The sequence below is a fragment of the Canis aureus genome, chromosome 16, assembly GCF_053574225.1.
Source record: "Canis aureus isolate CA01 chromosome 16, VMU_Caureus_v.1.0, whole genome shotgun sequence".
Lineage (NCBI taxonomy): Eukaryota > Metazoa > Chordata > Mammalia > Carnivora > Canidae > Canis > Canis aureus.
Window position 1 is genome coordinate 6,135,851 of NC_135626.1, and position 12,105 is coordinate 6,147,955.

At 54.6% G+C, this 12,105-nt stretch overlaps 1 protein-coding gene across 12 annotated transcripts in view; it reads left to right on the top strand.

Annotated features, from left to right (window-relative positions):
• The window catches only part of SPTAN1 (spectrin alpha, non-erythrocytic 1), a 58,686-nt gene that overhangs the window by 45,859 nt on the left and 722 nt on the right, over positions 1–12,105 (top strand). For 4 of the 12 annotated variants that reach the window (XM_077850913.1, XM_077850914.1, XM_077850915.1 and 1 more), the window contains 16 exons: positions 608–728; positions 948–1,069; positions 1,446–1,578; positions 3,303–3,401; positions 4,939–5,098; positions 5,708–5,784; positions 6,365–6,574; positions 6,948–7,244; positions 7,650–7,762; positions 8,128–8,145; positions 9,355–9,417; positions 10,600–10,654; positions 11,055–11,251; positions 11,392–11,445; positions 11,536–11,682; positions 11,769–11,916. In XM_077850913.1, coding sequence (XP_077707039.1) covers positions 608–728; positions 948–1,069; positions 1,446–1,578; positions 3,303–3,401; positions 4,939–5,098; positions 5,708–5,784; positions 6,365–6,574; positions 6,948–7,244; positions 7,650–7,762; positions 8,128–8,145; positions 9,355–9,417; positions 10,600–10,654; positions 11,055–11,251; positions 11,392–11,445; positions 11,536–11,682; positions 11,769–11,916 — 2,014 coding nt within the window. The remainder of the gene's footprint in view (positions 1–607; positions 729–947; positions 1,070–1,445; positions 1,579–3,302; positions 3,402–4,938; positions 5,099–5,707; positions 5,785–6,364; positions 6,575–6,947; positions 7,245–7,649; positions 7,763–8,127; positions 8,146–9,354; positions 9,418–10,599; positions 10,655–11,054; positions 11,252–11,391; positions 11,446–11,535; positions 11,683–11,768; positions 11,917–12,105) is intronic. The other 8 variants (XM_077850916.1, XM_077850918.1, XM_077850921.1 and 5 more) reach the window with 2 other exon arrangements.

Here is a 12,105-nt window from a genome sequence, read left to right on the forward strand (position 1 = left end):
TGGGCTGGGTCCCTGCTCTGCCACATGCTCACCATGGGACACCTTGGCTTCCTCTGATGCCTGAGTCTGCAGTGATAGGGCCATCAATGGCCTCCACATGGTAGCAGTACATGACGATGGAGCTAGACTTTGTCTAGACCCTGCCCTGGGATCCCCAGGGAGATAAGCGAGTGCCCATCTAGAAAAGATAGCCTGGTGTCCTAGGCAGGATCAGTCCTCAAGGGAAGAAGAGTTGTTTTTCGTCCCTTCCATTGCAGTCAGAGTTGTCATAGCATTTTGTAAACACCCCATTTTTAAGGACAAAGTCCTGTCTCTTATTCCTCACTTCCGTAAAAAATTCTCTCTGTATCTTTATGTGTTTTTACGTGTGATGCCTGCACATTTGGTAAAGTAGGGTTGGTAGGGCAACACCACTAGCGCCTCCTCGTTTTTCAGCATACCCTGGGAAATAAAGGCTTTTCTTTTCCAGAAGACTGACAAGGATTTTTGTGGAGTGATTGGTAGATGTAGGTGCAGGATGTCATGGGGTCTGGAGACATCGCAACTCATGACCAAACCTGTCCAGTCGAAAGCACAGGGGTGCAGGGTGTCTGTCTGTGTTGTCCAGGGAGAAAAAGTTGCTGGTGAGCTCAGAGGACTATGGCCGAGACCTTACAGGAGTTCAGAACCTGAGGAAGAAACACAAGCGGCTGGAGGCGGAACTGGCTGCCCATGAGCCAGCGATCCAGGTGAGGGGGTCTCTCCCAGCTGAGAGGGCAGTGGGCACCCAATGGGCCCACATGACATACAGAGAAACCCTTTGCTCTCATTCATTCCACTGTGAGTTGCAGTGTCTATGATCCCTCGTTCTAAACCCAGAAGAAGTTGTGGGTTCCGTGCTGAGGCCTTTTCCTGGACACCTCTAGAAGCAGGTGATAGCTGTTAATCTAATCCTTCTTGCCTGTCAGGGTGTCCTGGACACTGGGAAGAAGCTGTCTGATGACAATACCATTGGCAAGGAGGAGATTCAGCAGCGTCTGGCCCAGTTCGTGGAGCACTGGAAGGAGCTGAAGCAGCTGGCGGCAGCTCGGTGACTGACCAGGGGAGGGAGCACTTGTCCTGCTTGTGGATGTAGCACGAGTGGCCAGGCTCAGCTTCCAGGCCCTCCTGTCGCCTCCTGGGCCCTTTTTCTGGGTGTGCAGGGACCACAGTTGGCTTGCTTCAGAGCCACCCTGACAGGCCCATGCTAGGCTGGTCCGGTTATGTGGATCTGAACCCAGAAGATGGTTCTGGAATTTCATGTGTGAACAACATTGTCTCTGCTTCATATTACAGAGAAGGCTCAATGGAACCAATCACTTCCATACTTGTCAGGAGTATTTTTAAGCACATGTTAGCTATCGGAATTAAAGTTTGACAATATTAATGGTCTTTTGGTTTGTTTTTTTCCTGTCTCCTATAATTAGGGGTCAGCGGCTAGAGGAGTCCTTGGAGTATCAGCAGTTTGTAGCCAATGTGGAAGAAGAAGAAGCCTGGATTAATGAGAAGATGACCCTGGTAGCCAGTGAGGATTATGGAGACACGCTTGCCGCTATCCAGGTCAGAGAAACTGGCACAGCCCCGCTGCTTAGTTTACCAGCTGGCAGCCTCGGTCTCCCTGGTTGGTCACAGTCTTCCAGATCTCACGCCAGAGACGGTGCCCCTCTGGCCAAACATGGTGCAGCCGGCAGCCCTGGGGCCCAGGGGCTGCTGCCACCATGTACCTTCCGCTGGGGGTAGGGGGTGGGAGGTACCACAACAGGAATTACTGCCCTTTGGTTCTGGAGGCTGCAAGTCTGTAATCAAGGTACAGGCAGGGCCTCGCTCTCTGAAACTTCTAGGGAAGGCTCATTCCTGACTTGTCCAGCTTCTCCCTGGCATTCCTTGGCTTGTGGCGGCATCATTGTGGTTTCTGCCTCTGCTCTTCATGGCTCTTGCCTCTGGGTGTGTCTGCCTGCGACTTTTTCTCCGGGCGAGTCTGTGTCCAGAGTTCCCTCTTAATTTTTTTTTGTATTTATTTATGATAGAGAGAGGCAGAGACACAGGCAGAGGGAGAAGCAGGCTCCATGCACCGGGAGCCTGATGTGGGATTTGATCCCGGGTCTCCAGGATCGCGCCCTGGGCCAAAGGCAGGGCCAAACCGCTGCGCCACCCAGGGATCCCTAGAGTTCCCTCTTAGAAAGATACATATCATCCTGGATTAGATCCCACCCCAGTGACCTCATCTGAACATCTTAAGTTGATTATATTTGTGTCTTCCACATTTGTTAGGTGGCAGGGGTTAGGATGTCATTTTGGGGGACACACCTCAGCTCGTGCCCTAAGTACACAGGGTAGTTGTGGTTACTTGACGACCCTTCCGGCAGCAGGTGTCTTATTCCTCGAGGCTGTGCTGCTTTTGAGCGGGGCCACTTGCCCTGCTGAGCCAAGGCAGAGTAGCAGACCAAGGGAACCACACTGATGTCACAGCACAACTCTATTCCCCTCCTCCTGCCTCCAGCAGCCTTGCCCATCTTCCATAGGCAGCATTCAAAATGGCAGAAGCAGAAGCTTCGAGGCCTATCCTCAGATGTCACACCACATGGTCCGCACTGCATTCTGTTGGAGTGATTGCAAGCAGCCAGGGGCCACCAGCTGGATGAACAGCCTCCCCTGTTGCTGGGAGGAGCCACACCTTGTGGTCAAATATTCCCAAATCTGGGCCAACAGCTGTGGAGACAGAGTCTGCATTCCCAAGAGCCTGGGTAGCCTCTGAGCCATGTTCTTGGAGTGGGTGTCCTGTTCGGCTGGTTGAAGTGCTTCATGTGGCTTAGATGGAGAGATTTCCCCTCCTCTGCATGATCCCTTTCCCGGGAAGCCCACACGGAAGCCTTTCTGGGCCTTCCTGTACTGAGGAGAGGACCACTAGGAAGGTCCCCTGGAAGCTGTACTCAGGGGAAACCTGCTAGGCTTTGTCTTAAGCTTGCTTGGTGTTTTCTGTATGGTCTCCTAGAGAGGGGAAGCAGGGCACTGTAGTGGTTGATTAGTGAGAGCTTAGCACCTTCAGAACTTCTTCCTGGACGGCCCTTCTCAAGCTCAGGCCCCTGCCAGTTACTCTTGCTGCATCCAGGTTTTACCACCTTTGTCATAACTTACCTACTTTGGCCCCTATGGTCATAGCCCCTGCCTAGACTGGGGCGCGTCTGAAGGCTGGCACCTTACAGCCTAAATGCCCTCTGTCCCTGCTGCCTGACTGGCCAGCACATGCAGGCTCTCAGCTGCTGGCCTCTCTGCTTCCACTCCAGGGCTTACTGAAGAAACATGAAGCTTTTGAGACAGACTTCACTGTGCACAAGGATCGTGTGAACGACGTCTGCAGTAATGGACAAGACCTCATCAAGAAGGTAAGCCTGGCCTGCTGGTAGGGTGCTCCCATCCCATGCTGGCATTCATCTTCCTGGAATAGTCACCCAAGAAAGATTTGCATGGAGACCAGGAACAGTTCCACTCCCAGATTTCTGAAGAAGAGAAAGATTGTGATTAATTGGATGCCTCCCCCTTTCTAAAGCCAGTCAACAAAGTTACTTTGCAGCACTTAAATTTTCTGCCTTAGGCAGGGAAGCATCCCAGCTTGTTCTTCAGCGAAACCCCACAAAACTGTTGTCTTAATTTCTTTCTCAGGTAGTATAAGCTCTCAACGGTAGTTGAAAATACAGGAAAAATTTAAAATACCACCAGAAGGATCGATCCCTAGTAAGGCTTTCATGCCTAACCTTCCCTACTCTGCATGTAGAGCCACCCCTACACAGGATAGATTCTGTTCCGCAAATTTACATTGCTCAACAAAGCCTGGCTGCTGTCCAGGATGTTCTGGAAATGAATGTCATAATATCACAAGGTTCGTTTTGTTCAAACGGCCCCTGACCAAGAAAGCAGATGGGGAGGGGTCTTGGGGCTTTCTCCCCAGCAATGAAGTCAAGTCACTGGCACGTTGGCATTCCAGACTAAACATGGTGCTGCCCTTGGCCCCAAGTTAGTCACCGCTGATCACTTAGGTGCAGTGACAAATATTCAGTACCGCAGAACAAGCAAATTTTAACCATTATAATTTTCTGTTGCAAACATAACTAGTAGATAAGATTCTCGTCACAGGATTTGCTCTAATAAGCATGGTTTCAAGACCAGAGAGTTGGTCATAACAGGTAACAGTATGTTCCAGTTCATGTTCACTAGAGAGCTTTTCCCCCTGCCCTTATGGGCAGATAAGATAACATGAAGCTAATTTCCAGTCCAGACCTCATACAGGAAGAGATGAGGCCTGTGTATGACCGCTACGCACACACAGCCCTGCCTCGCGGTCTCTGTCTTTTCCACGTGTGCGGTGACCAGTCTGTGAATATTCTGCACCTTCCAGCAGAGAGCCCAGTGCTTTACCTTCAGGAACAGTCTGTTTCCTCTAGTACTCTCTGAATTCTAAGCTGACTTGTGTGTATTTTCAAATATAGTTATGTTGAGACAAAATCCAAGTGTTTGGGGCTTAAGAATTTTCAGGTCCACTTTTTCTGAACTGTTTTTATTGCTTATATGTAGGAGCCATTGTTTGAATGCGTAGCATTTTATTTATTAAGTCTTAGCTATGTGTTTTCTTCTTTTTTTTTTTTTTTTTTTGCAATCAGACGTATTAATGAGCACATCATGATATCCCTGCTCGTTCCTTGTTACTTCCTTAGGATCCATTCCCGTCAGTGAAACTGTTGGCACTCATCCTTTCAAGGCTTTTACTCCCTGTTCTCCACCTGTTCTCCACCCCCCTGGCAGCGGGTGGGGGGTGCAGGGCCCGCCTTTTAGCACTGGAGAACCTTCCCAGGCAGGCAGGCCTTGGATTAGCTAGCATGGCAGGAGGTGGGGCTGACCAGAGTGTGCCTTCTCTTTGTGGCCTAGAACAATCACCACGAGGAGAACATCTCTTCAAAGATGAAGGGCTTGAATGGCAAAGTGTCAGACTTGGAGAAAGCTGCTGCCCAGAGGAAGGCCAAGCTTGAGGAGAACTCGGCCTTCCTTCAGTTCAACTGGAAGGCTGATGTAGTGGAATCCTGGATCGGTGAGTGCTGCCCCACCCAGCCAGGCCCCAGTCTCTCTGCCTCCCCAGGCCAGGAAGACTGTTCCAGAGCCATAGCTCGTCTGTTTCCTAAGCAGTTGGTTTTCTTCTACAGAGAAGAGATGGATCTAATGCGGGCATTTCAGAACAAGAGGCTGTGTCCCTGTGACCAAGAACAGGGGCCCCCATTGTGCTCGGCACTGGGCCGGCACCAGTGTCAACAAAACAAAAACCATTAATACCTGGGAGAAGTAATAAGCATCATAGCACAAACAAAATGGCACAGCAGCAGACCCCCAGTGGTGCCGCTGCCCAGAAGCCCAGGTCCAGGACAATCCTGCTCCCAAGGGGGGGTGGAGCTGGACTCTGATTTCACCCTGTGACCCTGGTGATTGCTGTTACATAAGTGGTAGTTGAAGCATGTCTAGGATGAGCTGGAAGTGGGGCCTGGGCTGCAGGGAGAAAGGAGCCAGCTAGGGGGGGTCAGAGCCCACTCTTAGGAATCCCGGGATGTAAACATCAACCAGGTGGTAGCATGCCTCGGTTTTTATCTTCTTAATTCACGTCACTGTGTCAAGAAGGCTGATTTGCTTCCCCTGCATGGTTTCCTAGGTGAGAAGGAAAACAGCCTGAAGACAGACGATTATGGCCGAGACCTGTCCTCCGTGCAGACTCTCCTCACCAAACAGGTCAGTTGTGGTCTCTTTGTTGATTGACTACAATGTATGCAAATAGCACCTCCTGGTAGACGAACGGTGGTTGGCATCTTTCATTGAGAAAGGCCCTAAGGACTCAGCAGTGAGAAAGATAGTTCTGGTCCTCAGCTTCCAGACTAAGCCTGTGCTTAGCCTTCCAGTGCTACAGCCTGATAGGTGCTCAGAGGGTGGAGTGCAGCAGAATGTGCTGTGGACTTAACACCCAGAGCTGTCTGACTTGGATTCCAGCAAGCAGTGGTTGATGGGGAAGGTCTTTCCAGAGAAGATGCATCTAAGCTAGATCGTGAAGGGCTAACTGCAGGTGGTCAGGGGGTGGGAGGCAGGAGTTCATTCTAGGGAGAGGCAGTAGGGAGAGTGTGCATGTGTAGGGAGCCCCGTACCTCAGTCTGTGGTGGGCAGGGGGCGGGAGGATGTCAGGAGAAGGGACTCTGGGCTGTCTGGCTTGGGCAGCTGGTTGAACAGACTCTGGTGCCATCAAGCTGTGGCTCCCAGAAAGGGTGAGTTCTACCTTCCCTGGAGACCCTACAGATGAGTGTACTGCTCTTTGTTCCAGGAAACTTTTGACGCTGGTCTACAGGCCTTCCAGCAGGAGGGCATTGCCAACATCACTGCCCTCAAAGATCAGCTGCTGGCCGCCAAGCACATTCAGTCAAAGGCCATTGAAGCCCGGCACGCCTCTCTCATGAAGAGATGGAGCCAGCTTCTGGCCAACTCGGCCACCCGCAAGAAGAAGCTGCTGGAGGCACAGAGTCACTTCCGCAAGGTAAGGGTGGGCCCTGCAAGAGCTCACCCAGCCCGCTGTGCAGGGCCAGCAAACCCAACTCCTGTCTGTGCGCCCTGGCCAACTGCAGGGAGGTTCTGCACGGGGCAGGGGTCAGCCTGAACCAAGCAGCAGAGGGCCCCTTTCCTCCGAGAGGCTGCCATTCCGAAGCACCCAGGACAGATGAGCTCATCTATAGCAAGGGGAAAGAAAGGGTCACGAGGGAAGAAAGGCCTTTTGAGAAGTGGAGTTGGGAGCACCCCGTCTTGACCCAGATGCCCCAGAAACTACCCCTGCCTTTCCCATCCTTTGTCCACCCCCACCCCCGGGCCTCCAGCACTGGCGGCTGCGCTAACTCAGGCTGCTCTGCTTTCAGGTGGAAGACCTCTTCCTGACCTTCGCCAAAAAGGCATCGGCCTTCAACAGCTGGTTTGAAAACGCCGAAGAGGATCTGACTGATCCTGTGCGTTGCAACTCCCTGGAGGAGATCAGAGCTCTGCGTGAGGCCCACGACGCCTTCCGCTCATCCCTCAGCTCTGCCCAGGCCGACTTCAGCCAGCTGGCTGAGCTGGACCGCCAGATCAAGAGCTTCCGTGTGGCCTCTAACCCCTACACCTGGTTCACCATGGAGGCCCTGGAGGAGACGTGGAGGAACCTGCAGAAGATCATCAAGGTGCCCGGGGCTGTCTGTTGGGAGCTCGGGGCCAGCGGGGCTGCAGGGGGTGCAGTGTCTCTTCCAGAAGTGACAGCGGGTGCCGGCTGGCAGCCTACACAGAACTATCCATCACTCACTTTCTATCACCTCTCACCAGAGTTCTCGGGGGGCCGGTTGTGAGCAGCTGGGAAACAGGGTTCTGAGCTCCCTGAGGTGAGGGTCTCTCAGGCTCCTCCTCTGGGTTGACATCAACACCCGGTCCTCCCTGCCCCACAAAGCGGTGGTTTCTGGTCACGCTTAGCTTCCAGAAACTGACATCATAGGGCCACTGGTCCGTCATCCCAATGGCAGACTGTCCCCCTCCCACGTCCATCTGGGAAGGACAGGTCCTAGTGACACAGCCTTGCCTCCTCTGGGCCCTAGGAGCGGGAGCTGGAGCTGCAAAAGGAGCAGCGGCGACAGGAGGAGAATGACAAGCTACGCCAGGAGTTCGCCCAGCATGCTAACGCCTTCCACCAGTGGATACAGGAAACCAGGTGTCCACTGTGGCTCCAGGGGGTGGGGCGCCCTGCAGGAAACTGGCGGGCACACTTGCAAGAGGGAAAGAAGGGTTAGGGCGCACCCTGGTCTGGGTTGCCCTGGAGGGTGGGCATAGTTCTCAAAAGTACTTTTCCCGAAGGTGGAGGGTGCTAGGTGTCCTGGATTGGGTGGGGACTGGGCGTGGCCGGCGGTCCGTGTTCAGCATCTCGGTGACACACGGAGCAGAGTGGGATTCAGCGTGGGTACTGATTTCTTTGTTTTGTTTTTCTTTTTTCTCGTGTCTCTCTCTGTCCCCCACCTCCTGACTGCTGCTGTCTGGACACCACCTTGTCTTGCGGCTGCTTGGATCCCATCTGCACAGAACATATCTCCTCGATGGGTTAATATTGTCTTCTTGTTTCTCCGGGCTCGTGGTGTGGTGGTGTCTCGTGTGCTTGTCCCCTGCCCTCGGTCCCTCTATGGTCTGGCTTGCAGAGGATCCCAGGATGGACCTTCCTGCCCCAGGCGGGCTGCACACCTCCCCTGTCCCTCTCTTGCCCCACCTCTGTCCCTGTCCCCCCTATGAGGAGTGCGTGCCTTGCCCCACAGCACACAGCACACGGTCCTTGACAGCCTATGGTCTGGGGAGGGGAGCCACTCCCACCTGCCTATTCAGATTCAATGGGTTCTCTCAGGTAGGGACTGTGACCAAGCCAGAGGGCCAGGGCTGGAGTCCAAAGCCTCTGAGAATCCCCCTGCTTGTTCAGCCGTTGGGATTTCTCTGGACTTCTCTTCTGCCTTTTCCCCCGTGTGTCCAGTGGGACCATACTTAGCTCCTAGGAGGTCATGGTCATGAAGGAGGAGATTCAGCTGGTGCAGTGAGTCTCCAGCTGTGAATGACCCTTTACCCAGGTCCCCACACCCCAGTGTTCCCAGGGGAAGGGGAAGAGCATCATTTGCCCTAATAGAAGGCAGCACTGCCTGGGGTCTTGAGTGATGGAGAGATGAGGCTTTGGAGGAGCCCAGGAGAAGCAGGGCGGCCCTGCCCAGTCCAGTCCTGGGAGCGGCCCCTCCTAGAGTCTTTGGCCTCTGCCAGGCCCATGTAAAGCCATGGTTGGGAAAGGGCGACCCCAGTGCCTTAGACCAGTGCTCCCGGGGTTCTGCAGACAGTAGCTGGGGTGTCCGAGTGCGGTACTGGGAGAAGCAGGTACCTGCTGCCGCCACCACCTGTGCTGAAGGCAGAGGGGGTGGGATTGAGGGGGGTCGCAGTTTCTAGCTTGAGTTCATTAGCCACCTGGCCTCCGCTCCCCTCCCCAGCCCCATGGCTGTGTCTGCCCATCTGGTCTTGTCTCCGTGGGTGCCATGCTCCCCTTCCCACATGGCTCCTCCCTAGCCCCGTCCCGTCTTGCTTGGTCCCAGTGTGAGCTGCCCCAAGGCCGCCTGTCGTCCCTGTGGCCGGCGGCCCAGCCCCACCAGGTCCCTCTGCCTGGGCGCCAGGTTGCCCCGCCTGTGCACTGCCAGCTTGGGCCTTGTGGCGCGTGTCTGTCTCGGTCTGCTCTTGCCTGCCCGTGCCTTCGGTGTATTCATTTGGTTTCTTTTCTTTGACTAGCATAGCGTATCGTCGGGTCATTCGTGTCTATCAGTATGAAGTTGGGGATGATCTGTCTGGAAGGTTTTTCTCCTCTTATTTCTCTCTTATCTCACTGTGGTTTTACCAATGCACTCTTGACTTCCCCAGGCGGCTCCGCTTTCTGACTAACCCACCGCCCTCGGCCGCTTGGGAAGGAGGGGTGTGTCCTCCTCCCACTGCACCAGCACCCAGCCTCCTGCCCCCGGGTCCTAGGGGTGTGGCTTTTCCCGGGGGGACATGGCGTGACTGTGAGTCTGATCTGCTGGGGTAGGAGGAAGCTGGTGCCTTGCCTTGCTCGAGCACTTTGAACTTGGGGACATTTCATAGCTAGCCCTGGCTCGCAGGGTGCTGCAGGGGTAGGCAGGGGCCCATGTGGGTGCAGGGGAGGCTGGGCCAAAATCCCAAGACATGCGCACAGTGTGACTCATCCCTGCACGTAACCCCAACTTGTTTGTTGTCTTCGTTCACTGGTGGCCTTCTGTGACGTCACACTGTAACGTTGGGAAGATGGCTCCCTGGGGCATCCCTGCTCTTCAGAACTTGGCCCTGGGAGCCTTGGGCCTGTCTGTCTCATGGAGCCTGAAACTGGGGCCTAACTGCAGTCACCTCCCTTCTTTGGGCAGTAGAAACACTTTCAAAACCCAAATCTGGTCATAATCTCTTAGCATCCCGGCTTTTTGTCTGAGGGGTCATCTGACTGCATCTCCTCCACGGCTGTCCCACCCTAGAATGTGACTTCCCTCCTCAGGAACCTGCAGGAGACTCCAGGAATTTTCTGGGGGTTGGCTCTCCATTTGTCAGCCTCTCCTCCCTAAGGTGTCCAGGTGGCAGAGTTGTACAGAGCAGCTTTCTCCCCAGTGGCTGCAGCAGGCGGGCATGCTGTCAGGCCCATGGAGGAACCTCAGCTCGGTTCCTCAGGCACCTTTCAGGGTGTAGCTTGGGCCTAAGGAGCCACATGAGAAAGGATCCTAGCCCGGGAGAGGCTGTGTGGGACTTGGCCCTGGCCCCCCAGTTGGGCCTTTGGACAGGTGGCACACCACCTGGGGCAGTAGTGTCCTGTCTGTGGAGCAGGAGAAATACTACCTGCCCTCCCTTGCTCCCAGGGCCACTTCGGAAAAGATAGCTTCCTGGTAAATTAAAAAATAAAAAGTCACGGTTATCTGGGGATGGTTGATTTTGAGCTCATGACCAGGCCCTCTTGCCTCACTGTCCTCTTGTGTTTAGGTCCTGCATGGTGGAAGAATCCGGGACCCTGGAATCCCAGCTTGAGGCTACCAAAGTAAGTGCCCCTACAGCTCCCTGCCGGGTGTGCTTGAGGCCCTCCATCCTAGCATCCTCAGCAGGCCTGCCTGGTTTAACTGGTTTAAGGATAGGCAGGAAGTAGGCTGGGTAGGTATCCTTTTCTCCTTAGCATAAAGCAGCACAGGACCCCATCATCTTAAAGAAGGTCTTTTGTCTCAGACAATTGCTACCCAGTCTTACTTGCAAACAGAGGATCCTTTGGTTTAGTGTAAGTTTTCCTGGCAGTCTGCCCCTGGTTTGTGATGGAGGCTGTTGGATTTGACCTCACGCCATCCCACACAGCCCCACAGGCTGGGAGGGCCTCTCAAACAGGCTCTGGGGCCTGCTGTCCGAGGTAAGAGTCCCTGTCACCTACATCCTTGCTCCCCCATCTGTAGCGCAAGCACCAGGAGATTCGAGCCATGAGAAGTCAGCTCAAGAAGATTGAGGACCTGGGGGCTGCCATGGAGGAGGCCCTGATCCTGGATAACAAGTATACAGAGCACAGCACCGTGGGCCTGGCCCAACAGTGGGACCAGCTCGACCAGCTGGGCATGCGCATGCAGCACAACCTGGAGCAGCAGATCCAGGCCAGGTACCTGCCCCAGTCAAGCAACACGGGCTATGGAGGAGGAGGTCTCAGCTGCCTGACCCCGGGTACCCCCAGGATCTGGCAGTCACTTTCCTGGGATGGAACAGAATGAGCCACCTGTTGACTCCTGCCTGTTCTTTTAGGAACACAACAGGAGTGACGGAGGAGGCCCTCAAAGAATTCAGCATGATGTTCAAGTGAGTATGGCCTCCCCAGGCCAAAGGGCAGGGGACTCAGCAGGCTCAGCCCCGGGGCCCCTGCTGAGCAGCCCTCCATTTGTGCGGCAGACACTTCGACAAGGACAAGTCAGGCCGGCTGAACCACCAGGAGTTCAAGTCCTGCCTGCGCTCCCTGGGTTATGACCTGCCCATGGTGGAGGAAGGGGAGCCTGACCCCGAGTTCGAGGCAATCCTAGACACCGTGGATCCAAACAGGTGACCCAGAGGGGAGGGTAGTAGAAGTGGCTCTGCCTCCAGCTCCTCCCGCATTCTCCTGGCTCACTGCGCATGCCCCTCTCCAGGGATGGCCACGTCTCCCTGCAAGAGTACATGGCCTTCATGATCAGCCGTGAAACGGAGAACGTTAAATCCAGTGAGGAGATTGAGAGCGCCTTCCGGGCCCTGAGCTCCGAGGGAAAGCCCTACGTGACCAAGGAGGAGCTGTATCAGGTCTGGGGCTCCACATCTCTGCCCTGGGGATGGGGCTGGAGGTTTCCTTTGAAAAGTAAAACCTGGGATCCCCGGGTGGCTCAGCGGTTTAGCGCCTGCCTTTGGCCCAGGGTGAGATCCTAGAGTCCCAGGATCAAGTCCCACATCAGGCTCCCTGCATGGAGCCTGCTTCTCCCTCTGCCTCTCTCT